Source organism: Anguilla anguilla, chromosome 6, assembly GCF_013347855.1.
Source record: "Anguilla anguilla isolate fAngAng1 chromosome 6, fAngAng1.pri, whole genome shotgun sequence".
NCBI classification, from domain to species: domain Eukaryota; kingdom Metazoa; phylum Chordata; class Actinopteri; order Anguilliformes; family Anguillidae; genus Anguilla; species Anguilla anguilla.
Genome location: NC_049206.1, coordinates 20,690,250 through 20,718,243, shown reverse-complemented (window position 1 = coordinate 20,718,243; position 27,994 = coordinate 20,690,250). Strand labels below are relative to the sequence as shown.

At 42.8% G+C, this 27,994-nt stretch overlaps 1 protein-coding gene across 4 annotated transcripts in view; it reads right to left on the bottom strand.

Annotated features, from left to right (window-relative positions):
• Positions 1-94: 94 nt before the first annotated feature.
• Positions 95-27,994, bottom strand: part of pld1a (phospholipase D1a) — a 48,689-nt gene continuing 20,789 nt past the window's right edge. For 2 of the 4 annotated variants that reach the window (XM_035422407.1, XM_035422405.1), the window contains exons 8-26: positions 27,698-27,790; positions 26,453-26,605; positions 24,952-25,101; positions 24,361-24,444; positions 22,601-22,682; positions 20,134-20,244; positions 19,802-19,993; positions 19,181-19,406; positions 14,780-14,908; positions 14,278-14,396; positions 13,898-14,011; positions 13,269-13,379; positions 13,049-13,137; positions 11,824-11,937; positions 9,999-10,048; positions 7,369-7,503; positions 3,056-3,209; positions 2,854-2,971; positions 1,963-2,187 (exon numbers count right to left, since the gene is read on the bottom strand). In XM_035422407.1, coding sequence (XP_035278298.1) covers positions 1,963-2,187; positions 2,854-2,971; positions 3,056-3,209; positions 7,369-7,503; positions 9,999-10,048; positions 11,824-11,937; positions 13,049-13,137; positions 13,269-13,379; positions 13,898-14,011; positions 14,278-14,396; positions 14,780-14,908; positions 19,181-19,406; positions 19,802-19,993; positions 20,134-20,244; positions 22,601-22,682; positions 24,361-24,444; positions 24,952-25,101; positions 26,453-26,605; positions 27,698-27,790 — 2,449 coding nt within the window. Of the gene's footprint in view, positions 2,188-2,853; positions 2,972-3,055; positions 3,210-7,368; positions 7,504-9,998; positions 10,049-11,823; positions 11,938-13,048; positions 13,138-13,268; positions 13,380-13,897; positions 14,012-14,277; positions 14,397-14,779; positions 14,909-19,180; positions 19,407-19,801; positions 19,994-20,133; positions 20,245-22,600; positions 22,683-24,360; positions 24,445-24,951; positions 25,102-26,452; positions 26,606-27,697; positions 27,791-27,994 lie in introns of all 4 variants that reach the window. The other 2 variants (XM_035422408.1, XM_035422409.1) reach the window with 2 other exon arrangements.

Below are 27,994 nucleotides of genomic sequence, written 5' to 3'. Positions count from 1 at the left end.
ACCCACAATAGATTCAATGTTCATCATGAATTCAATTAATAGTCTCACAAAACCTGCAATATATCACATAATAGCAATGGCCAAAGGCTGTCAACACTGATTAAATCATATTGGCTTTATTTCTTGGAAAAATGTCAATACATTTTGTTTTACATGAATGAGATTCCCAGAGAGCTGGATGACTACTTGGTTGTGAAGGTGAATTGGGATGCTATTTTGGGACAGAATAAAAATATAATCTGTGTTGTGTATACTACCAAGGGGCAAAAATGTGTTTACTGTTAAGAAAGGAGGACAAAAAAGGCTGAGAGCATATCTGAATCAGCTAATTACTAATGTGAGTATGAGGCAAACACAAGCAATATTAGAGCTGTGTACATTTAACAAAATTGTTAACATTAAACAGAATCTTGTACTGAAACAATGGCTTGCCAATCATAGAAGGCATACACTCAAATGTTGACACATATTGCTGTCAAAGGCATTATGGGAAATATATTTTTTGACAAGAGAGCATGTTGCATGGGACCCCATCTGAAAATTCACACACAGCTTGTCGAAGAGAGCGGTAAAAACCCTTAACAGGAAATGACACGCATGTGATGAAACTGCTGAAGCCATTTTGCAGAGATGACAATATTAATACCGGCAGTTTTTCTTCCTGTAAGCAAAGGAGCCTTCATGTTATTGAGACAGGGCTATTATCCCACTACTGTAGGACAGAGTCCACAGATTGTCAAAGCAAGATGTAAAAAAAGAGAATGCAAGGAACATTGCGACGGAACAGACGGCAATGTGTTCTGAGTACTGCATCAATATCATGGATGATTAAAAAGTACTGATGATTATATAAAAATATGTGCTGTTATGTTACTGTCAGGTTCACTGACAATAATAAAACTTGCTAAAAAAAAAAAGAAGTGGTTGGTATAAAATGCAGCCCATTAAAAATGGATGATCACGTGATAGGTTTGAGATATATCAAATGACAGCATTATATAATTACTGTAGGTCCAAACACCAGCATAACAACATTCAACCCCATACGTCACAGCACAGTTACCCATCCATAGCATAGAAAGTTAAGAGTATCACAAAGCAAGAACTGTACTTTTTAAAGAAACAACATTGGCTTGAATTATTCTTAGCTTTAAGTCTTGATTCTCTTTGTATCCACCAATGCTATAATTCACTCGCTGAAAATCAGAAATCATGTTTCTCCACAAGATACATTGCTGCCTGAACAACGTAAAAGTCAATTGAGCTTCAGTGTCCCTTTTTGTCTTGTACTTTTGTCTTGTTCTGAATCAGCCAGATAGGAATTGCCAGCTGACCTGGAACATTCCTCTGCTCATTCAAGGACATCATCACTTCAGGGAGTGGGTAGCAAAATATCTACCTTCTGCAGGGTATCACACCTGATAGTTTTTAACTGATGCTTTCTTGTCACTGCTGATTTCAGGCACCCGCACGCATTTGGGATTTGGGAATCCAGAGGAGCTTCCATAGGACTTTTCGAATTTATACACCATCTTCAATATTCTTAAAGAAACTCAATGTTTTTTCCCCTCAGAGGTAGGTCACAGCACACCGTTAGAGAACATCTATGCTGCAGTGTGATACCTCAGCAACACAGATTGACAACTATCACTTTCCCACCTCAGGAAAAAGATTAATTTCATCTTCCAATGACACAGTGAAAAAAAATCTCTCCCAGACTTCTCGACATTCATAATCCAAACATGGGAAATTGTATACATGGGGAAAAAGACAGAACTATCGACTTCTGGTTCTGCCTTCAATGTATGTGTAGTGGTAGGCTTTGTCAAACTGAAATCAAAGGCACTATACAGACGTCAAAATGTTTGTGGTGCATTTCACAGGTTAGTTTTTCTTCATTACTTCAATTGTACAGAGACTGCAATCCAGGATAAATGATTCAGGGTCTCAATGATTCTGGTCTCAGGTCCAGACATCAGTGGGCACCATAGCCTCTTTCGTCCCGACGGAAGGCATGAGGTTCTGTTCGCTCAAGAAGTAGAGGGGGAACTGGACCAGGAACCCCCGGATCTTCTTCAGTTCTTCTTGAGCTCGAGCGGGGTCCTCTTTGTCCAGGCCCGGTTTGGAGATGAACTCCTCCAGCTCCAGTCGGTTCCTCACGTGGCTGGATGGCAGGCAACGGAACACCTAGAGAGGACACAGAGAGGCCCGAGATCGAGGCGGTCTTTACAAAAGGAAACAGTAATAACATCTTAATTTTGGCGCTTCTGGAAAATTCTCCGTTTTATTTTTATACAGGGAAAACACAATCCGTAACAGCACAGCAGAAGTATAGTAGGACGATAAAAAAGAGGGCAGGTTGATTGAAATCAAAACATGAACGACAATTTGTCTTCTAAATAAAATTGTCGGTTCAAAATGATTATTGATCGGCGCGGTGCAGACCGGGGCAGGGTGACATCCGAAGGGGATGCAGCACGATGGAGACGAGCCTTTCGCCCCAGCGGGCTGTATTTGGGGCACCGCTGGTCTGCGACGGGGATAGGGACGGCTGCCAGCAGAACATTACTGAAAACGTCGGCCCCTGATGGGTTCGGAAGAGATGAATAGCTCGCTCTATTTAGGCTCATTAGTATTTCGTTCCACGTGCTAGCTGCCAGCCTAGTTTTCAAATTTAGCACTTATAGGAGACATTGATCCCGAACACGATGCTCCACTGGAACAGGAGAGGACAACGACTGTACATGTTCTAATTCACGTTATTTCCTTCATGAAATAAGGCATGAGACCCGATTGGCTTCCACATTTTTATAGTTATTTTAAACCCTTTAAAGCTGAGAGACAAGGGAATACCTTTTCATAAATAGTGGCATTTCGCGCAGCCGTTGTCATCCACACCTCCTTGTAAAAACGGTCGCTGATGGGGTCCGACACATCCACGGTGGGATCTGAGAAGGCTCCAAGAATGGCTCTGTAGTGAAAAAAAATCATTAAAGTGTATTGTTTACAGGGAAATTGGACTTCTTAAAAATTGCTTTTGTTGTCATTCTCTTACTTGAAGCACTCTAGCCTCAGCTGCAGTGCAAACTTCCCTGCCTGGTACTCTACTCCATCCATCATTGAAGGGACCGTCTCGGAGTCCTCCACGATGACCGCCATCTCGCTGTCTCTCTTTCCCAGCATGCTCCGGTCGTTGATGTTGGCTGAGCCTGAAATGACAGGAAATAATACAGATCCTCACTGAGACTATGCCATGGAAGAGGGAGCCCACACAGGGGGCACTAAGCATTATTCTAGGACACAAACCACTGCTCCAGGAACTGCTTGACTGGCAGTGCCAGGGCACCAAAACACATCCGACAGAGGATACCATTCCTAAGCCACAGTAAGGGTGACAAATGAACCAGGTCACCCCCCCCCCCCTTTTCATCTCCGGCCTTCTCTGTAAAGCACAGGCTTAACCCTCTGAGATTGAGCATAGCATGGAAAGCACTTTAATGCTTAAAGACAAAGATTCTGGCTGAGCCATCGGTCAACTTGTCACATTACTCCAGTAAACACATCTGGATTCAAAAGGGGGTGGGATTTATCATAAATCTACCAATAAAACCTGAAAAGTGAAAAAGAACTTGGGTCAGTAACTTTGATGGACAATGTTATGGAATAAAATTGTGAAGTCCCGCAGCTACATGTAGATATATTGTCCGGGTTTTGAGACCAATCAGCTCAAGATATTCCATTACACACAACGTAAAAAACCTCCTTCCAACTCCATGTTGAGTAGCTTTGACAGACAGCATTATTTACATTATTATTACTATGATGCTTTCTGAATTTAATATTTACAGCTTGTTGACTTCTGGCACATGATTATTGATGCCTAGCACAATTTTGTTTTCTAATTTGGCCTGCTTGGATTTATGCAAATACTTTATGCTTTGTGTGATGTTTTTTTATTGTTCCCATGCTTTGGTGTGACAGAAACATAAACAAAAAGTCTTGCAACACATTGTGTATTGACTGTGTGTAATAAAATACAAGATTTTTACTTGTTTTTTTTTTTTCTTTTTTGTGTCTCATTGCAGTTTGCATATAATACAATAAAACTTTAGTACACATAAAATACAATAACATTATTTTATGGTTTGTTTGTGTAGCTGAGACTGTTGAGCTATGGCATGATAGTAAAGGCAAAGGTAGACTAAAGTTATGTTAAAAAGTAAAAGGAGGGAAAATCAGCCGAAATGTTTTTAGTTCTCTGAGGGTTAAGCAGCATTTTGGTAGATGAAAAAAATTCTAACAACCACATGGGGAAAAGCAACATAATAAAGTCAAAAAATGCTTATTAATTTCCAGCGATTAAATCCAGAATCAGGCTGATCACGCCTTCCACTTTAAAAGACCCACACTAATTCCACTCCCACCAGACATTACTGGTTACGGCAGCCTTAAAAGTTTAAAATGACCATAATTGTAGCTTCAATGGGAGTGTGAATTCAGATAAAATGCGACAATCCATTTTGTCCTTGTGTTTTCACACTCGTCAGTTACTTATCAGAAGTACATGACATTCAGCAAGCCCTGTTTGCCAAAACAAGTGTAAAACAAGGCCCAGTCAAAGACTCAAAGGCCCAGACAAAGACAGAGAACTGATACAGGGCTGGCAAACCTCCAGAAGCACCACACTTTTCAGTGCTAGAGAAGGAAGAGGCAGAGGGACAGTCACTGGCAGTGAGAGAGAAAGGAAAGAATGGGATGATGACTGAGACACAAAGAGAAGGAAAGGAAGGGTGCAAAGAACAGAAGAGAGAGGAACTTATTGAGTGGGTTGCCAGAAAAGATAGGTGGTGTCTCATACTTTGACATCTGATTCTGAAAACCTCTCAGAGGTGGACAGGCTGCCACACCTCTTGGGGCAAAGAACAGAATCAGAGACTTTGCAAGCACAGTATATCACGTGGATGGTCTTTGATACAAATACCAAGAAATAAAGTCTTAACTGACTATTTTCTTAAGTAAATGCACTGGCAACATAAGTGTGTATATGTGTTCCTGTATAAATACAAATAAATCCCGTTTGTATTTATACAGGAACTTGAGAGAATTTCAGAGAGAAAGAAACAGACAGATTGAAGGACAGACTGAAAGAGACAGACAGACAGACCAATTCAAGGGCTGCTGGAGGAACTGAGAAATACAGTCAGATCTGGGCAACGGCAGTATATATGTAGAAAAAATTCCTATGTTTGGAAAAGAAATGCATATCAGTGAATCTGAACATTTTGATACATATGTATGTGTCATATGTATAGTACAAATGCATGTCTGTCACTGCCAATAAAGAGAATCACAACTGAAATTTAACTGAGAGCAATCATCTCTGGCTAAGGCTGACTACGCCTCTCACTCTAATGACATCACACAACAGGCTGTCTGTCACCCAGGCTAAGAGGGAGGTGATGCAGGACAGCAGCCTGCCAGAGGTGTGAGTGAGGAGGCACAGAGGCAGAGATGGGGACACGCCCCACTGTCTGACATCATCTGACACTGAACCCTCAGTGCGGGCACAAGCCTTGACCTTCCATGAACACACTTCCAGTTGATAAGCGCACTTGTCATCACTGTGCTCATTTTCCGTTATCTCAATCTCGCTGAAGAGCTGACAGTCAAGAGACCGAAGGCTGATGTTCCCTGATCTGCAGCTCACTCCTATGAATCATTAGAAACTCAAAGCCTCATATAAAATTCTGTGGTGCATAACTTTCCTAAGCATGAATCTGAAAAATTGCCCCAGCCTGCAAAACCAAGAACTGTCACCAGGGGGAGCAGAACAATCACAGTCAGGGATTTGTGAAGAGTACTGTAAGTGGTTATACTATAGAAATATGGTACAAATTTGACTTCTCATTTAAACTTGACAATTTCACAAAATAGGGAAGATTTTTTTTTTTAATTCTACAACTCTAGGCACAAGTGATAGAACCTACTGCTGTGCATACAGTCAATCTCAATGTTGGTGCATTTATCACAGTTATGTTAGATGGCTCCCGCTAAAATGCTCAGTTGGGGGTCTCGTGATGAGGGGAATGAAAACAGGAAATCACAGCTGAGCACAAGCAGGGGGAAAATGACTAAAAATAAAAAATAAAAAAAAAAGGAAGCTGACTTATGAGAGCTCAAACCTGACGTGACGATGCAAAGAAATATGGCATAATGAAGAAGAACTTAAAAATTAAAGAAAAAGTTCACATTCATTAAATGCACATATTGTTACATTTATTATGATTGTAATATTGACATTATTGACATAAAATAATAAGGCTGTAATACCAAGGCCTAAGTCTAGTATGGATTGCTGACTTACATAGTTCTTTACACTACTTTAAATGGCAGGTGCCATAATGCCTGTATGAACAGCAGGCTGGGAGGGGCATTGACTGATTTTGAAATGGTAGAATCTCCTTGCACCTTTTTCAGGGGCTGCTAACAGCCAGACTACCCTGTTTCTTTCAGTTACCGCCAATGGGGTATCCCCACATAGTGGGCTGATTGTGAATATAAGAGATTGCAAAAAAAAAAAAAAAAAAACTGATCATATAAAACTATGAAGAATCCTGGAAAGCGTATTTGCAGTTGAAAGGATGGTTTACTTTCTGGGGTTTTCTTGATATTATTTCATTTTAAGTGCATGTTTTCCATTGGCCCAGAGAGTGTTTTTGCGATTAGGGATATTTTATTTAGCCGCATACAGAAATTTCTCGACTAACTGGCCTCATAATGGCTGAAATAGGATCGTTCGGGGGTTCATGGTCTAAAGCAAGAAAATGCACTTACACTAAAGCAGCTTGAATAGCACCATTATGTTGCTATCTGTACATATTAACAGATTAATCTTAAAGTGTTTATTCATAATTATAAACGTAAATATGTAATGTACATTGTGCTGGTACCTCTTCCCTTGAGTACTGCTGTGTCTAAGGTTGCAGACATCATAGGAAATAGTTCCAAACAAAAATAAAATTAAACTTAATTGAAAGATAATTGGCTAATATATACATGTACAAGTACAACCTCTGGAGACATAATTACTATACACACAGCTTTGCAGTTACTTGGAAGTGTATTTCCTTGTTTTAGACCACAGACCCTACACCAGCTATTGTAAATCTGGCAGGTCACCAGAAACTTGTGTTAATATCTAAAATATCCATCATCGCACACAATAGCCGACTCAAAACCACTCTAAAAACAGAAATATCAAAAACCAAGAAAACTGAACTATCCCTTACACACTGCCTTAACACTGCAGTTCTCTCTCTCAAAAAAAGAAAAAGGTTATAGCTCCAGCACGCTCGCGCGCTCACTCACCAATGATGACAGTGTTGTCGTCGGCAATCAGCATCTTGCTGTGGACGTAGATGAGCTCAGTCACCAGTCGGCCCTCCAGATCCGCGTGGGTCCGCAGGCCCGCGAAGGAGATGTAGTTCATCCACTGGTCTTCCACTGTTAGAGGAGGACACAGGAGTCAGGCAAGTATAAAGACCTGAGGCACAACCATCCCACCAGTGTCCGTGGATACAGGCTAAAGGCAACCATACAACCATCCCACCAGTGTCCGTGGATACAGGCTAAAGGCAACCATACAACCATCCCACCAGTGTCCGTGGATACAGGCTAAAGGCAACCATACAACCATCCCACCAGTGTCCGTGGATACAGGCTAAAGGCAACCATACAACCATCCCACCAGCCTCCATGGATACAGGCTAAAGGCAACCATACAACCATCCCAACAGTCTCCTTGGATACAGGCCAAAGACAACCATGCCACCAGTGTCCTTGGATAGAGGCGAAAGACAACATTCATACTAGTTTCCCGGGATGCTTGTGACACAAGTCACATAACAGAAGTAAAAGCATAAAGCAAAGGTTCTGCTCAACAGTGAATGTTCAATGAGGGATTTCAGTGCCAGGCTTTGATGTGAATTATCTCAGCTTTAAAAAATATATATATTTTATCAGTATTGCACATTCTTTGAGAAAGGTGTCTGACAGGGTGCATTTGTGGAAAGTGAGAAGGTGTTGCTCATCGGTAAAGGATGAACACAGCCCCAGGGTGGGGCTTGAGAAGGAAGCATTTCCCAGAACTGCGATTCTCCAGAGGGCTCACTCATCGCACAAAGTAGAAACTCCATAGCTGTCATTGTTTTATTGTTGATAGCATACACACATACACACCCACTCCAACAGACACACAGGTGCACACACAAAAACACACATGCATACGTGCACGCACACACATACACATTAATATATCTTCTCCTGTACACACAAGGCTGTTCACCACAGTACTTGGCTCAGTTCAGGAGCATCAGAAGCTACATCACACCCTGTGGCTTGGCCATGCGTGCACTGGTAAGGTCAACCAGAAGTCCAGGACCCATTAGCCCTGAGCGTGTGATGCAGAAACTCACTTACACCAGCCTGACCTCGCCCAGCAGGGAACAGCATGCCGCTACCAGAGCGCTCGAGCGGAGACTACCACCTCCCTCCTGGTAAATGAAAAGCCAAGGTCAAATACCCTCTCCTCCTTCTACTCCTTCTCTTCTCCTCAGCCTCACTGCACACAGAGGAAACCAGGCTCTCCGTTCAAGGGCTTCAGTCCCGTAACCATCTTCTGAAGGTTGAGCTCCAATGCGTCTACTGACAGGAAGCTGGAGATGATCTACTATCGACTTTGCTGGCGGTTCAGCTATCTCTCATTTTGACAGGGGCCTTTTTTCCTCTGCCTCACAATCTGCTTTGCGCAGACTTAGGGGGAGCAGACTTCAAACGGCTCCACCTGTCACTGTTTAAGCTCGCTCTCATGCAATCGGGCAGCTCATTAAGGACACCATAAGGAGATATGATAACACGCAGTATAGCCCGGGGAGCCTGTAAATGTGATCTAAGGAACCCAAAGGTAGCATTATCATGGAAACGTGGGTAAGTTTCTAATAATACATGTAGCACCGTAAGAACCATGAGGATGACAGCAGAGTAATGACAGGTTCAGGGACTGGCCTGACTGTTGGATTGCACTAGAGCAGCTGCCACAAATACTAGAGCCGCACCCATATTATAATGAAACAAAGACAACTGTCATAGTTTATGGCACGAGACATCAAATGTCCCTTTTCTAACCAAATTCTTTCACTTATTCCCATTTCTGTCCTTTTAAATCAGAAGGCCTAATTACATTCATAGTTGGCCCCATCACTACAGAGTAATCTTTAAATTCAGGAGAACCACAGACAATTATGTGCCATCCCATAAGGCCAGAAGGTACAGTCTGCTAACTGCACGGTCAGGATTCAGCATCAGACTGTGTGAACCGTTTCAGCCAAACGTGTCGTACGACTGTCTTGTAAAGATCGCATTTAAATGAAGAAGAGACTGTCAGGAGCAAAGGCATTTGGTATAACTGAGCAGTGATGACAATGATCGCGTTTTATCGCTTCCTGTGGAAGACCCTCTCGCTCTCGCCAGTGTTAAAGCAATAGTCCAGATATCCCCCTTCAGGGACATGGGGCTTTACACTGTACATCTGGGTGAAATAAATACAGAAGCCAGCCCATGTGAGATTACATGAAGATCAGCCCTAATGAGGGCCTGACAATGACGGCGCCCTGCTGGTTTAGGAGCGCATAATAAGAGGATGCATATCTGCAGTTTTCCTGGCTAGAGAACAGAGAGATTCAGCTAACAGCATGCACACACACACACACACACACATACGCACCTCAAGTTTTCTTGGACATAGGAGAGAGGAATTTAACCTACAGTACACAATCACCCAAAACACACGCATGCATGCGCGCAAACACACACATACACAGCAAGGATAGCTCAATTCTTGGACACAGAACAGAGGAATTTAACCTACCATACACACTCATTCAGTTACTCAGATGCACACACTCATACCTGGCAGTACACTCAGAGTCAAAAAGACTTACTCGCTTTCTTCAGTTGTGAAATTATAGAGTGTTCCCCTCTGATCATTGTCCTGAAAGAAGAAAGAGAGACAGGCATCTTATATTTTACGGTACAGAGCAAATCCAATCCCGCAAAGGGATCTTAAACTTAAACATCAAGATTATTTGATTTATGGGAATTGAATAACAGCAACCACATAAATCTGAGTACAGAAACATTTAAGTTCAAAATCTTCGTACCCTCGCTGGAATGTTTCGGAAGTACATCAAAGTAATTCCACACAGGGATAAAAAAACAAAACAATGGACATCAAACCAGTCAGAGAGCAAGCTGACAGGAGCAAAAGGCAATATTTTACACCCTACAGCGGGTTTATTTTTGAAGGTAGAGAAAAGAATTTGCTGATAAAAAGAAGAACACATTTCAGTTTTATACTGCTATCAGATGGGACAGCAGCATTGTTCTGCAATTCTATTTCTTCAGAATGCCACGAACACAGAAGGCGTTTTCAGTGGCTATGTAGTGGAGGTGTTGGAAAACTTCACTCATAACTCGAGGGATGCGAGGTTCTAAGAATTACCTAAGAACTTGCAGAAGTCCAATTAAATCAAGATATACCTAAGCTCATGCTCACTGTTTTGGCAAGCAGACCTGTATTTTAATATGGCATGCTAAAATCATAGCACAAGACCAAGTCTCCCACTGAGCAAGTAAAGCCAGTTCGTTTCTGAAAATGAAGCACGGAGAGGTGAGAGAGAGAAAGACAAAGACGTTCATTACTAACCTGTTAATGGTGAAATTTATTTATTTTTTTTGGATAGGAGATTCACTTCGCTTTTACTCATTAATAAAAATTGAGAGCGTTGTTTACCCAGAAAAAAAACACCATAACACAACCTTGAGACTCCCGTAAAAACATGATCAACCCACTCTGGGTTTGTTTTTAGAACACTGGGCTCTGATCCAGAGGCTCATGGGTGTGAATCCCAGATGCCGATGCCGATGCACAGCAACTCTTAAACAAGGTAGTCGACCAATAACTTCACAATAATAAAAGCAACAACAGCGCTATTGTGACTCACAACCAGCAGACAGACAGTCAGAGAAACATTGCCACATACTGTAGGTGGGTTATGAGTCAGGATTCCACAGCAGGGCAGGGCTATGAGATTTTTATTGTAACACGTCTACACAAACACGGTTTCATTAGCCCTAACCAAACAACTGACAGGGCAGACGTCGATATGTGAACGACCTTGTAAATTCCTTGCTTGGCTCCTGCCTGTTCCTTGACACATGAAGACAGGTAAACTGATAAGGACTGATGGTAAGCACAGATACGAGTAAACAGGCCCAGCCCTTCCAAAGTATCCTGTTCACTTAAACTAATCTTTCCTGTTAAACAGCGAGCTGTGATAGGAATAAATCACTGTGGATGCATTCACATTTTTTTTTACCCAAACCAACAAAAAGACATGGCCTGAAAAAAAGCAGCTTGCAGATTCAGAATAGAGGTCATAAAAAGGCTAATGTTTACACATCTACAAAGACTAATATCCGTAGTTATTAACAATCCCCCGTGTGGACATTCTCTCGCAATGTTCTCTCTTTCAATTGCTCTCTCGCTCTCTCGCTCATAACAATAATAGTGTAAATGAGAATCAGTAAAAAGACAGTTTCTCTCTCATCTCTCTTGCTCTCAGTGTTTCCACAAGAATTGTGTTCTTGTGTTTAAGATATTAAGAGACATTTAGAGACTTAATAGCTGCATTGCATGTTCACTGCCCCTGTCTGAGAACTGTTGACTGCCAGTTCTCTAACCTTCACCATCATCCTCATCCTCACCTGTAGTTAAAGTGCATGACGGCCTGGATGGCATTGCCTCCTCCAGTGCTGATGTCTCCCTCGAACCCAGGCATAAGCGGTGTCACAACATAAACCCGGTACTTCTTATTCTCCCTTTCAAGAGAGAAACAAGAGTGAGATCACCCATTCCACTAAAACACACTCCTCAAACCAATTCAATGTTTAAGCTATTCCATCCATATTAAATACCACAGTGCCACAAGCCCTTTGGAATGCATGCAGCTACGAGGAAACGTATGCAATGAACATTATTGTATGCAAAATAGCCTAACAGCCATGCTGCACAGCCAATGGACTTAATGTTTGACCCAACATAATGCTGTAGCCATGTGATTCTCTACAAGATACAACTGGTGTGTGTGTGTGTGTGTGTGTGTGCCTGCGTGTGTGCAGGTACAGCGGCTATAAGGATGAGTACACAGCAGTATATGCTTTTAATTACAATGTTCTGCAAGACAGATTACAAAGTACAGTATAGAATACAGCGACAAATACTGATTGAAGTATATTTTCACAGGCAATTGCTGGCGATTTATTTTTCCTGAAACCTGAATACCACTCCAAACCACAATGGGTCAGGGCTCTCATAATCACCGTAATGTGAAATGCAACTGAAGGGAAACCACAGGGGATGGCAGGTCTAACCAACCAAGTCCAGTTTGTTAATCTGACTGAAACAGAAAGTGTCTAACTTGCATTCTCCTGTGGGTGAACTCAAGATAAACACACTGCAGCCATGCCTCCAGACCTAATCTGGGTGTGATTATTTTCCCTGACCCATTTACAAAATTTGGTGGTATAATACAACAACAAAGCATGGAATCTTTAACCAATCTTGACTGTCCATTTGGAAGAGCAAGATATGCTGTGTGATTATTATCATAGTAAGGCTTTGATGAACACTGGTTTGATGAAGTCTGAATTGGGCAAAGCCATTGTACCCCTGAGAAGAAATACTATTATTGAATTCATGCGACAAGTATACAATTAATAATGCAGGGTAATATTTTTGTACTGTAGGTGATGCAAATACAGAGACAAATATATATATTTTTGTGTGACATATGCAAGCAGTTTCACTCGGGTCAAACTGTCCATGACAAAAAATATCAAGTTCATTCCTAAGCTTGGGGATGTGTGACATCATAAAGTCACAGTATGAACTGATGTCACAATGTGGGAAAAAAGGAAGTGGTAAACCTACTTGTGAGCCCTGATGATTCTCTCAATGATTGCGTCTCCAATCTTGTTGTAGACCTGCCTGTTATCGGCACAGCTAATGAAAAACTGATTCTGAAAGACAAACCAACAATCCAACAATGTGAACCAGTGTGAACATCCAAATAATATTTTCATTGTACATGTAAAAAAAAAAACCCAGTCCTGTACATGGGGACCCCAAGACCCAATGAGCTTCAGCTAACCTCAATGTAGATGAAGTGCTTGCTTTTGACGATCACTTGGATGTAGGCGTTGTGGATGGACTCCTCATGGTACTTGATGCCAGCAGACCAATCGGACGCAGAGCGCAGAACCTACAAAAAAGACGATGGTAGCGGTGGTGATATATGAATGCACTCCATTATGACTAAGATCATACTGAAGATAAGTGGGTCAAGTGTAAATGTAACTATGCCCATGATTGTGAGCAGGTTTCCACTCTTGGGGAAAATGGTTTTGTGACTGCACATGTGAGTCTGTGTACAGCAGTGTAACGTCACTGTTCAAATCTGTAACATGTCTGTTTTCGGGGCTGCCCAACCCTGTTCCTGGAGAGCAACCGACCTGTAGGTTTTCACTCTAACCCTAAAAAAAGTGCATCTCATTCAAAAGCTAGTGCTCTCACTGAGCTGTGAATTAGGGTTGAAATGAAAACCTACAGGACGGTAGATCTCCAGGAACAGGATTGGACAGTCCTGAAGAATGAGTGAATGCATACATGTGTACACGTGTGAAATGGGAGTGACAGTGTGAACAGTGTGGTTCTCTAGACAGTATGTCTGTACATGAGTGACTCATATAGTGAGCATGTATGAGTGCCTGAGGGTATTACCTGAACTTTGGCGTTGACGCTGTCAGGGACCTGGTACCTGAGCTCATTGGCTGAGGTGTGGGATTTGGGCAGGAGGAATGGATAAGAGAGAGAACGGTACTTTGGCTTCATGATCTGAGAAAGGAAGAGGGCGACAGACAGAAACAGACAGAGGAAGAGAGAGAATAAGGATAAAATAATTTTACATAATGCTTCTATATTTCAAGTGGTCAAAGCTTGTGAATACTAAGTCATTTCAGAAAATTTCTGATGGGTGTATTCAAGCAACATGGGAAACTAAAGCTCCCGTGCTTGGAGTCATGATTAATTAATTCCCTTAGAACCGTGTTGCCTGCAGGCATCTGGTCTACATTGAAGGTCATGAGCAGGTGGGGTCTCACCTTGGTGAAGTTCCAGCGCTGGATGAAGTGCCTCGCCACGTCTCTGGCTGCTCTCCCATGAACCACAGAGGCAATGTCATGCCAGGGCATTCTGGGGGTTGTGTACCGGTCAATGAAGTCTGGAGAAGTAGCAAGAGTTAGCTCACTGCCAAAGCACCATTACACTTCAGCTTTCAGAACATAGTGATATACTGAAATGTCTTTAATGATGAAAAAGATCATTATTTAACTGTAAATGAATGCCCTAAAAGACAAATACAGCAAGAAGATCAAACTTCATGTATCTTTTGATCAAGACATACATATAGTACAAATAAAGGAAGCTATGAAATGATGCAGAAATTGTAAACATTCTACATTCCATGCTATATATGCTGAAATTCATAGTTTGCTACATGCTGCCTTACAACTTCTATTTTAAGGTTGTTTTTTTCTGAAAAACCATTCCATCCTTTCTGGTCCATTCCAAACCAGTTACTTCTGGGACCAGGGCCCGACCTACCATCGAAAGGCTTGTCCAGCTGAATCCAGTCTTTGTAGACGAAATTGCAGTAGTCCTTGCCATGCCAGAAACGAGTGTTCCCCAGCAGCTCACCCACACCTGACTGCGCATTCTGCATGGACACCGGCTCTAGAGAGTGACAACAGGGCGCGGTTACACGGGAACACTCTCTTTCCTAGCATGGTTTCGGTGAAATCACACCCTTAAAAAGGCCTGGTTGTGACCATTGTAACTATATGCTGAAGCATTCCTGCAAGGAGAAAGGTCTTTCAGGACAACCTAGCCCTTGGCCAGAGAAAACAAGTAGTCAGCCATTGGTTTGAGGAGCATGTCACAAACATAATGCAGGTAGCATGGCCTCTCAGTCACGAGATCTGAACCAAACTGAGCATGTGCGAGATATCACGGAACAACTCAGACAACTGAGACAGCACTTTCTACAGCTATTAACTCAGCAGGAAATGATTGACATCCCCATGGAGAGGTGGAGTTGTGTTTCTCCTGCGGAATTCCAAACACTGGTAGAGGCTATGTTGTAGTGCAGACAGGCTGTATTGGCTACACATGATGGCCCAAGACCATATTGACAACACCACTTTACATCAGTGGTTCCACTTTTTGGCATGCTACCCGTTGGTCTAGCAGACTAGTGCCCACAGTTGCAGCTGGCAAGCTCAACACTGATTCCAGACCAGGCTAATCGCTGAATAGAGAAAGCATGCCTTGGTAGAGAACCCCCAAGCTCTCCTATACTTCAACAGCAACTGGGAAATAGACAAAATCATTCACACGTCACCGACGATGTCGCATAAGACACAGAAGGCAGATGTATGACATCTGAACGCCATGTGCAACACAGGGGGAAGGACTGGTCAGACCAGAATAGATACAAACACCATCACTTTGGCTTCATGACTGAAATGCACGTTAGTTATTTCAGACACAGAAGCTCGGCGAAATGCCACCCTGTCGCGATGAGCTCTGCTGGACTGTCAGTCTCCCACATTCCTCCGTGTTTACTCAGCTGTAACCCGACCTGGCTTCGCTGCATCCCAGTGCTCGGCTGAAGCCACCTCCTTGTTCTCATTATTCTCCTCCCAGCCCGCGGTTCCCCAAACTTTTTAACAAAATGTCCGACCGGCAAAGTAACATCGATAAAAGATTAAAAAGTTTAAAATGTGTGTACAAAGTGGAATGTGCTTTGTATCCTGCAAATTGTGTATTTCCACTTCCTCCGCTAACTCAGAATTTTTCATTTCCTCTTGCCTGGAAAGAAATTGAATACATCCCGTCTTACAGAGTTCATAATAATTATCAGTAAGAATATCATTTCATCAGTATCGTTTTTGTTGTATAACTGATTCTTAATATTGGTAAAGAAAACACGAGTGATGTAGGAAGTGAGAGTTTGGTTCAGAGTTCATCTGGTTTAGTCTGACAATTTAAGCACTCCTTTGCCACTCCTGAAGATATGTTTGAGCATCTGCTAAACCAAAACAGTTAAAATTCCCATCCGTTCCCCTCCTGTGGAACCTGCTATAGGTCCACATCGTTCAGGCAGCTCACGAATGCGCAACCTTTAACGCTCTTTTATGTGTAGAGCACCGCAGAAACACACCAGACCGATGCCCTCAATTTCAAGGTCGGGGAACGAGATGGGCCAAAAGCATCACTCAAGATGCTTAACGCTTAAAATGGCCTGTCAAATGGATTCGTAAATGCCTTTTGTTTTGTATTTACCTTTCCGACATGGCCCAGAATGCCAATATCCACACACGCGCGAAGGTGTTTTTTCCGTCATGACCCGTATGCTTACAGATCACCTGGGGCAATTGCTTGGCTGCCCATATAGAGCATTTTAATGATGTTTTAAAATGGTCACTTATCTGGTATGTGCTCTGAATGCTCAATTACACACCTTCCCAGGGGTTTACTCTGGGTTTCAAATATAGACTTTTTTCCCCGCACAGGTAACAAATCTCAAACCAACTGCTAATTACAGATTTATATTTAACAATACAGATGAGGTAAACTACTGCTCATTTTACAGGGCAGGGGTGCTACTGGACACGACCATCAAAACAGTTGCATGGACACACATCCAATATATGCGCAATCACACAGAGCCTTACTCAGTTACCCATAATCCTCTGCAGAACGGCCCTGCCTCCAGCTGCTTCAAAGACAAAGACCCAATTAGTGACCTTTTACTGGAGGCAATCCCACTGCCATGGCTGTGGAGACAGTCGTGTTCTTTCAACCAATTTTCTCAGTAATTCCCCCTCGGGGGGTCAGAATCGACCAGTGCACAAGAAACTACGAGTGAAAATGAAGAGATTTTCCACAGCCCCTCGGTGATACTGTGGGGCCAGACACGTCCCGCAGGGCACCAGCGTAACGCGACAAGCTTGCCGTGCGGACTGCGGTGTGAAGATGGAGCTTGTGACATTACGTGCTGCAGTGTCTACACTCTTCCACATTGATTGCAAAGACTGCAGCAAGTGTGGCTGCATGACTGGGCATTCCAAATTTGGGTGAAGATGGAGGGAAAGCACAAAAATGCTTGATTTGCAGGATGTAATCTGCATCAAAACATCCTAAAAAAATACCCATTTAAAATATTTTAAATGCCCCCCCCTATTTTCTCCCAAATTTGGAATGCCCCATCACATACAGCAGCACTAATGCGGTCAATGCAGAACAGTGAAGACAAGCATGTCCTCTGCTCCAAAACACATGATGTCACCAGGCGTGAGTCTGCTTTTGCTCTCAATCAAGACATCAAGCCGTAATGCACAGTGCCATGCGAGCACAGATAAAAACCACTGTAGAGGCTGTTTAACCCCACAATTACCACAGTTATTTTATTTGGATATTTCCTTTATGACTGAAAAAAGATTAATAAACTAGTTATCTGGAAACTAAAACATACAAAGGTTTAATAATGGATTCCCAGTCAGGGTGTGATCATTTGACTACTGTGCCAGAAAAGTAACTGCTGCTTCATACCAAACCAACTAGGGAAGATTAAAAAAAAAAAAAAAAAAAAACTTGGGTGGCAAGATAGCCTAGTGGTAGGGTGTGCAACTGGCAACTGTAGAGCTGTTGGTTTCAGCCCCTGGTGGGCATATAGGGATACTTGTGTCTGGACAGATGAAGTTGGGTCTCTACACAAAAAGAAAGAACTCTGTTATTGGAACCTTGAGCAAGGCCCTTAACCCCCCCACCCCAAAAAAAGAACTCTGCCATTTTCTCCCAGGGCGTCTTTGAAAAAAAGAGAAGGATGTTCTCAAGAGACCTTCAATAAAGGATTAAAAAGAAAATGACAGTAATGCACTGTGACGTGATGGAAAGCTGGTTTTGATCTATTTTAAAAGGCATTTACTACCAGTGTTTACTACCATGAGCAGTTAATGCAGACATTACATCACAGTCTAAACCATGCGTCGCTGTAATACACTGTCACACCTGTTAACAATCAACATTTTCTGGCCTACTGTCAAGTACAAAGCCTCCTTGCACTTAGTAAATAAAGCAGACTTGTCTGCAGAGCTTTACCAGCATGCAGAATGCAACATGACCCAAAAGGTCATATAAGGAAGAGCCAGAGGCCATTTTATCGTAGGGTGGACTACACAGGCTACCTGCCTTCCTGGACCACAGGAAGAGTACCAGACACTGTTAAAATGGTTGAGCCCGGGGGGTGGTTTGTGGCTCATCTGGTTAAGACACCATTCTAATTCTAGCGGATGGGTGGTCAGAGAAGTCCGGGATTGAAACCAATGGTGCTAGTGCTGACTGTGGCCGCTAGCCCTGCAGGGCAATGCATAGTTGGCAGTTGCATTGTCCAGGGTTAGTGAGGGCTCAGGTGGCAGGTATCTGGGTCTCATCATTCTTTACTGACCCCTGCTGGTCGATTAAGCACCTGCAAGTCCGCCTGTTAAGCTGTTCGAAAAATATTTTCCTCAGACTCATCTCCGTGTCAGGCTGACTTACAAGCTGTGATGTGATGTGATAAACAGCACACTTGGCATTGCATACATTGGAGGGAAACACGTGCTCGTCTGTGCTCACCCAAATTGACAGCAAAGGATCTAGTAAGCACTGATGTGTGATTGCGCATTCCAAATTTGGGAGGGGGGGGGCGGGGGGACTATTAGTGGAAAAAAAATGGGTGTCCAAAGTCTTTGCTTATACAGTGTCTTCGGAACAGCTGCTTGAAATTCTTGTCATACAGGGAAGCCCATGTGCTGGAACAGTTATTGCTGATATAAAACAAAATTAAACTATTGCTTTAATGGGAAGATCAAATGTAACCTTCTATATCTATGCACTGTGAAAACAGAGGATTGTGGGACTGAACACAGCACGGCGTCTCACGGCACAGGGAGCCGCACTCACTCTCCGCGCTCTCCACGCTGTCCAGGCTGCTGACGCTGTCGGCGCGGTGCAGGCCGTGGCGGTGGAGGTGCTTGTAGATGCTGAAGCGCGCCTTGCGGCTGCGGCCGATCCCTTTCAGTTTGGGCAGGTCCAGAGAATCGTCGCTTCCGGCCTTCAGGTTGCTGGGGGCGGCGCCATCGACCGAGGACGCGCCCACACCGGCCGGGGCGGCCGCCGCGTCGGGCTGCTGAGGTAAGAGGTAATGCGCACAGAGAGTCACCTACAGATGACCCAAGCCTTTTCCAAAACAATACCAGCAATACTGCCTGATCCCCTACCTCAGAAAACCACCAAAACCTTCCATTCAATCTAATTATAATGCACAGCAGAGAACTTAGGCTACTATTCAATCTAACTACAATGCGCTGTAGAGAACTTAGGCTACTATTCAATCTTACTACAATATGCTGCAGAGAATTTAGGTTTCAGTTCAATCCAATACACTAATTATTTTCATGAAATGAACATTCTATGGATTTAGCTTGAAGCATCATTTTTTAGTTGACGTATGAGGTAATGAGGTAATGGCGCATGAGGTAATGAGCAGGATGGGAAAGAAGGGGATAAAGAGCTTGCTTTTACCTGCTCGCTTGTCATGGCCAGAGAGCGAGTGACACTGCCCACGTCCGTCAGGCGGTGCTCCCTGTCGTCCCATCGGCCGTACGCCAAGTCAATGCCGCCCACGAAGGCCACGGACTGGTCAATGACGATGATTTTCTCGTGGTGCGCCCACAGGTAGACGGTGGAGGAGACGTGGTCAGGGTGTCTCATCACCTGGCAGGCGAAGGAATTAGAAAAGGGCAATCCACACACATGCGCAGGCACACAGCACAGGAGCAGAATGTGTCAGATCCACATACATACGCACGTACGTACGCACGCACGCACACACGCGCCTTCAGTAAGGTCAGTACCTTAATGTTTGGGTGAAGACGCATTAGAGTTCTCTTGCTGTATTCGCTGTTGATTCCCAAGGCCAGCTCCACCTCCTTGTACAGCATCACATAGATACGCACACCTTGTTGCTACAAAAAGCAAAGAACTGAAGTTAAAACACTAGCAGGACACCAGCATGGCCATTCGCTGGAATCGCCATAAATAGCATATAATACTAGTGAAGACAGCATTGAAGATCAATAAAATCAGATTCATTCAGTAACAATGGTTTTGCTGTTGATGAGGTCACAAAGCCTTCATTTCTTTTCGAATCTGAATTAGCTACAGCACAACATGCCATTCTGCACAAATTCTACATCATTCAGCAATGTTCTTTGCTCATTTTACCTGAAGACTGGCTAAAACTGAATGGATACAGTCCGATGTCCGATAGCCTGCCCATATAGACCCAGACCAAGTTGACCGGGTGATGTTTTAGTGAAGATTGACAATAGTTCTTAGAGTTATGAATCAGCATAACCCAGCACATTGCTAACTTTCCACCGTCTCTGTTTACGAGCAGCTTCCCCTCTCTCAACCTTGTCCCCCCAAAACCAAACCCGTTACAGTTATCAGAACTTGCAGACTTCCTGAACTGTTCCTATTAAAACGTACAAGTATTGCACATGTAATTTAATGCACTGTGTTGCTAAGATTTATTTTAAAATATTCACTGCCTGAAGAGTCTACTAATGCCAGACACTAATGCTACGTCCGTTTATTTTCAACACAATAAATTAGGTAAAAGCGATTTAAAAAGTTTTCATTTTCAATTTCACCACCATGGTCACGGCACATACATTTGCAAGTAGCAGTATGACATTTGAGTTTGAAATAAGTTTTATACTTCAGTTGAGTGGAGTGTGTCACCGTACATGCATGATACATTTACTTGGAGTTCAGTTGCAAGACTGCATTTTAGTTAGTGCATGAGAAATTCTCATTCCTAAAAAGCAGATTATATGCAACTCTCACAAGTGTGTCAGACGGTATTATGGTTGACACCCTTCCCTGTGAAAAACAGTATGCACTGGATTTGTTTAGAGTACAATTTCGACACACAGAAGAGCTGTGGCTAACTGCCTTTTATTTGCAACTCATTGAGGTATGAGGCAACAAGTAAAGAACTTACATGCCCAGAAACTAAGCCATTTGCACATGAAAAACTAATTTTAATCCCCAGCGAAGAGCCACCACTTCCAAGCCAGCCAAAATGCATCCAGAGGGCTAAAGTGCGAGAACACACCGTGGCTGCATTACAAAAGGTTCTCTGCCCCCCAGGCCTAAGAGTTAGTTGCAGAGTTTATGCAGTCTAATAATTAGGCAAGCTGTAACAGCTGCCCTGACTTGCAGGGAGCCACACCTGCTACCGTGTCATGTAACTGAGGACACTGTCCGTGGTTCTGCAGCGCTCCCAGGTATCCGAAAATCACCTGAGGTGCTGAAGGGGCCAGAGCATTACAAGATAAAGGAGCACAACTTCCTGCTTGTGTACCACCCTCCATGATCTACGTACTCAGAAAAAGACGGTCAAGAGATAACTATGTAAACTGAGTGAGAAACATGTGCCCCACATGCAAGTTAAATGTATTGTTATTTATTATGTTTCTTGAACACAAAATGAAAAATACAGAGTAAAATGAAAGCAAAATTCACTCATTTTTTTAAATGGGTATGAAAAGGTACACTGCCTCAGCCACCACAATTAGGACTACACATTTCAAGAACAATCCAGGCACACAAACACATATCCTTAATATCCCTTTTTCCACTGCAGAGCTGGAGCAAGGTAAGCTCTCATGGTTAAAATGTTCAGAGGTACTTCCATGAGTCACCTCATCATGCTAACATTACTGGTGCTGGTTTAATGACTAGGCTGAAGGCAGTCCTCTCAACCTGGACAGACACCAGCATTCACTGACATTGTGAGTCACTGTTCTGGCTGACCAGTGAAATGGAACAAACAGCTCTAACCTCCCTCAAGGTCTACAAAGTGGAAAAGCGTAAACCGTAGGTCTGGGCCATTTAATAATTAATCGCTTGCTGTAATGGCCATCATCACCTTGTGGCGCATAGGCTTTCTTTTATTCTTTTTTTCTTTAATTGTACCTGACATGGTAGGAAATGTAAACTTCAGAGGCCGTGTGAAATACTTCCATGGGAAAAAAACGTCACTGCAAGACCTTGCAGTCTCCATTTTGACAACCTTGTTGCTCATGTTTTAATCAACGCCCAATACATAGCCAGTGGAGTATTTAACGAATCCAAGGCATCAGGTATAATTAAAGAGAAAAAAAAATGAAAGAAAAAAATACACCACATGGTGGCGATTACAGCAATAATATGTTGTTGCAGTACATCGCCGAGCCCTAGTAGACCTCTCACCAGTCAGTATACCCCAAAACATTTTGGCTCTTTCAATTGCTGGCGGGCGGGGCAACTCACCGCCTTTCGTTTGAGAATGCAGTCCAGGCGCCAGCGGTTACCCTCGACAACAGGCCTTTTCAGGAAGATTTCCGGACTCAGCCTGCAAAAACGAACATCACCCTTGACATCACCAAATGAGATCATCCTTCTTGTGCTTAGCCTAAACACCAGCAGTTCCACCCCCCACACCACTCTTTTAAAGGAGCCTCTGACTGGACTGCTCCTATGAACATGATTGCAGTAGCTGATGTACCCTCGTCTGCTTCTTACATTCAGATTTCTGGCACCTACTTATAGGAAAGGCAGGCTTCAAGAAACTAAAAACCATTCATTGTGATTTGCTGTGGAGAGCTAAGCCTTTTTATTGTTACAAACGAGCTGGTGATTGACAGCTCGTTGTAGCTCCAACAGACTAATGAGTTTAACGGAACCTAAACTCTCCCATCAGTCCTGACGCCTGGCTCCAGTTACAGGTGACTGTAGGTGAGCGCCATTACAGCCACTTTCCTCAGGTGATGTATGGCTTCCCAGCTGTATTGTTCACAAAGATAAATGTATCATCTTCCCAGAGGAGCCATCCATTCAACCCGCCTTTCCAAACACAGCCCATTACGGGGGGGGGGGGGGGGGGGGGGGGGGTGACTTACCTCCACTCTGCTCCCTTTTGAAATCAATACCACTTTTGACAAATTCATTATATTGAAGAGTGTTTACTGGTTTATATGTTGCAGCCTCTCGCTGGAAGCTTCCCTTTGAAAATGGCATGCAATTCCCTCCAACACAATCCTGTGAGTTTGTTAAAACTATAAGCTCACAAGGGACCGGGTGGGGATGAGAAATTGAGACTCTCAGGCAAAGGACCATATTAAAAACTGTGCTACACTGCACCTTGGCCTTTCAGAGTTTTCAGAAAGGGGACAAAACACCTATGAACAATTAAAGGTCTTTTCATAGAGAAATATGATAAGGAAAACATTTTAAATATATCAAAATATATTTGAAAACACCGAAAGACTAGTGAAAAAAGGCAACTTTCATCCATTAAATTTATTACACATACTGGATATGTTTTATTGCACAGTACTTGTACTCTATATTCAATTCTATACATTTAATTAATTAATATAATGCATTATAAATAAGTTACGCCCTCACAAAGGTACATTTATACATTTTCCATCATGGAGTTTCTTGCCTAACTTGGAAACTGAAGCTGATTCAGCCGAGGTTTTCTGCTGAATCCTCTCTTAGCTGAAAATAAACTTTAATTCCTTTGCAGGCTTAGTTTCCTGGCACCCTGGCCAAGCGGAGCAATGCAGAGCTCGTGGAGAAAGCAGCATTTAAAACAGCCTTCAAGCAGAGACAGCAACTAACAAAAGAAGACTTGTCTCTATTTTTGGTTTCAGGGCCCGAGCGTGGGACTAGCTTTTGGATGCTTCCCTGTTTAATACACAGTACACACAGCTGTGAGTTTGCTATGAAAGACCCCAATATATTTCACAAGAGGCTGGTAATGCAAGCATTCCATGGTTTATATGCAGCAATTTATGAATAACAAAGACAAAATAGGTCAGCTGGGCTTGAATATTAAAATCAAATATGAAATATTAAATATTTGCGTTGTGTTTAAAACACCTCAAACAGTGGAGGCTCAAGAACATGACCTTGTGGTGTGAAGGCAGTGTGAACATAGTGTGAACACACAGAGGAAGACCAACGTCTTGTCACAACACACACAAATCGTCTCATGAAGTTGTGATCGTAATTCTGATACGTACCACCAGTCTGTGATGAAGATTTCCTCTTTGGCTTCTTCGAGAGCGTTCGCGACATCCTCCATGTAGTACCTCCCATTAACATACCTGTGTAAAGACAAGTTAAAAAATACATCATTATATGTATCAGCATTCAGGAGTCACTCTTATTTTCATCCCATAAAAAAGAGCTTTGCCAACCACCGATTCCTAATGCTGTCAAAATCGAGGTTACAGTTTTTGGATGGAGGATTTTTTTTAAATGCCAATGTTCTGCAATAGAACTTAGCAGAGCCCTTCCTATGAAGGAAGCATCCTAGGAGGCAGTTTAGGCAAGTTAATAGTTTCGGACCCAACACCTACATTGTACTTTTGAGAATTTGACAAGCATTAAACATTTTTGACACTTCAAAGAAACACTCTTTGACAAACAGCCCACGTCTTTACAACAACCACAGTTATAAAAAAAAAAAAAAACAATGTGTACTTTGCAACGTACGAGTTCAAAGAATAACGGCTGTCACTGCTGCCATGGGAACACATGCAGAGCTAATCGCAGTGCAGATAAAAATGGGAGGGTGGTCGAATTGGAGGAACAACGGTCGGCATGGATACCATTTGGCTGGGATGTTCTCCTGCTCGCGGGCGAAGGAACCGAAGCGGTGGTCGCGGAGGAAGGCCTTCCCGTGTTTCCGCACAAAGTCCTCGATGGCCTGACCCCACCAGCGGGCGTGTCGGTAGCTGGTGCACTTCAGCACAAGTGATCTAGAGGGCAGAGATTGGGGACGTTCAACAGCTTTCAGGGTAGCGAGGTGGAGGCTTCTGACAGAAAAGCCGTCTGGAATGGTCTTTCTCCTTCCCTCTTTCAAAATCCATATCAGAGCTATGCAACTATGCATGGCATCTCTCCATGGTATCCACAGAAACAAAAATCTCCATATTTATCTGCCTATCAGATCTTGTGAAATTGCCCACATAAAAAGACCTCCATCAGATTGCTGTAAAAATAAAGCATTGTATGAGAGGCACACAGTTCAGTGCATGATGGAACATTCATTCAATTGTGCTATCAATATATCTTGGTGTTCTCTCAAGCAATTAGCTTACAGTGAACAGTGCTCTACGGTACAAATCATATTTTTCTTGGTACAATTTCCCAGTGTTCTTTAAATGTTTTGAGCTGAGGTGCTAACCCTGAGGAACACACTTAATGTGCCCTTTGAAATCATGCGACTACTTTGTAAAATTGAATTTCACGGGTATGGACGATTTAAATGGCTTCAATGTTCAATGAACAGACAGCCCACTCATATTCTGCATGCATTCTGAGGAAGGCATCAACCGAAATTCAGGAGCAGGGGTGTGCTTAATAAAAGCCTGAACTAAATTCACTATTGCATGACTGCTTGGTGCAGTAATGTTTCGGTCCAGGCCAGGTAAAAAATAAAAATAAAAATAAAGCCTGAGCCTCCGAAGACAAGTATCACTTATTACTGACATAGACCAAGAAGGCAGGGTTTTCAGGACAGTTAGGAGAATACACAGCCACTGAAATCCTCCATAGACCACACCCATGTTTTAAACCAAGAGTATCAACGTCTGCTTTCCAACAGGTGTTTTAGAGTGCCCAGGTGCAAACTGAAGAGGTACAAAAATCATTTGTTCCATCCTCAGTTAAACTACCAAATAGCTGACATGTTTTCTCTGCATATTAACAGTATATATACTCCCTCGCCCCCCAATAGATTCTCTGTTAAGGGATTTACTTATTGACTGTTAAGTACTAATGAGTAAAATTGTAATCACGCAGACTCTGCACACAGTTTGGATGACACTGGCTTTGGACAGGGCTGAATGAGATAGTGAAACAGGTAATGATTATGTTCATACACCGACCACCTTGTCTTTTCTAACGTGTTTTTTTCCATTATTGCAACTATTGCGCAGATGTAAGCTGTGATGCAAAGAAAATTTTGGTGTACAACGGACAATAAAGATCTATTGTTTTTTTTTTTTGTTTGTTTGTTTGTTTTTTACAGAAATAAACCTTCTAAGATCATATTCAGTCCAGCACTGTGAGGTGCAAGAAAACGTGAGCCGCCCGACAGGAGAGTACCTGGAGAGGCTGTCAATTCGAACGCCGTGTTTGGTCTCCGTGTATTTGGAGTCCATGTTGATGGTGAACTCCTTATCGACCAGCATGACGAAGGAAATGGACCCCGTGTCCGGCTTCATGTAAAGCAGAAAAGAGTCTTTGACTACCAGCCACCTGTAACGGGAGAGGGCCACAGGGCCATTCAACGTGATCATGCAGAGTCTGGGTGACAATATCAGAATCCTCAGGAATCATAAATCACAACATAATTTTTTAAAAACACAAACATATCAAAACCAGATCAGCCATTCATCATCACAGTTGAGCAGCGTTGATCAATATATTAAAAAGAAAACCTGAAATCTATGTTAATATGTGAAAGTGTGCATGTTGGAATATTTTTCGTAATATGCGCAACTTTATTTAACACCCTGCAAAATGAAACGCTTGTTACATTATGTGCAGTTTCCAAGTAGGAGTACAGTTCAGTAGCTGCTGTCCAAAAACAGATGGAAAATCACCCTCATCCTCTGGCCATGATCCCAGAGGGAAAATAAAAGCCAATAGCAGGCAGTATTAAACTATTAAATCTATCCTCTACTGTATTGCAATCAATTTCTTGAATTTTAAGGCCTAATCATTTTATATAAAGGTACAATTACACTATATTTTCATGCTTATGTTACACATTAATACTTTCCTCATACATGTGCTCTACTTTTTAACTTCAAGAAAAACCCCTGCAAAAAATATTTATATATATATAATATTTAATATAAAAATAGTATTTAAACTATATCCCTTAAATTTAGGGATTTTTTTTTTTTACTTAGAGTACACTTTATTCTTTCAAAGTGGATTTACTGTAATAGCAGGGTTTCCAGTGTCATTTAAGACAGAAAGAACAGAGCTGGGTGAATTGGCAAAGCTTTGAAACTTGTGGCAGGTTCCAGAGAGACGTTAATAACAGTGTTTAAGGATTGTGGTGTGTGTGTGCCTGCTTGAAGGAAGATAACAGATGGTCCCCCCATCTCAATGCCAGGGTGTTCTGGCAGTCAAACCACACCCCCCCCCCCCAGGCCCCCCAACCCCCACCTTCACCCTCCAGGGAGAACTGAGGCAATGGGAATTCATGACTGTGCCGGTTAGCCAAACCACACATGCCCCTCCCCCCGCCCCCTCTCAACTCCGCCCTCCAGTGAGAACTGAAGCTATGGGAGTTCACAGCCATGAATGCAAAGCAGGCAGGAGGCGTAACAGACTGACCGTTTGGACCAGCGGTAGCAGACTTGGGTGTGACCGCAGCAGTTCATTCCTGGGATGCGATGGCCGCCCGACCGCTTTTGGACCATGCCTTCCCTGAGAAAAAGACACAGACACAGGATGGTTTCATCAGCCATTTCTAACAACACGCCAACTGAAGTTGCCCTTATAGATGATTATCAGACCCCGCATGCACATTAGTGTAAATATATCGCTATAAAGCGGCAACTTCCTAACTGGCTTTTTCAACACTGCTGCAATAAGTCAATGAACTTTCAATGGTTGTGGCAAAACTTCATA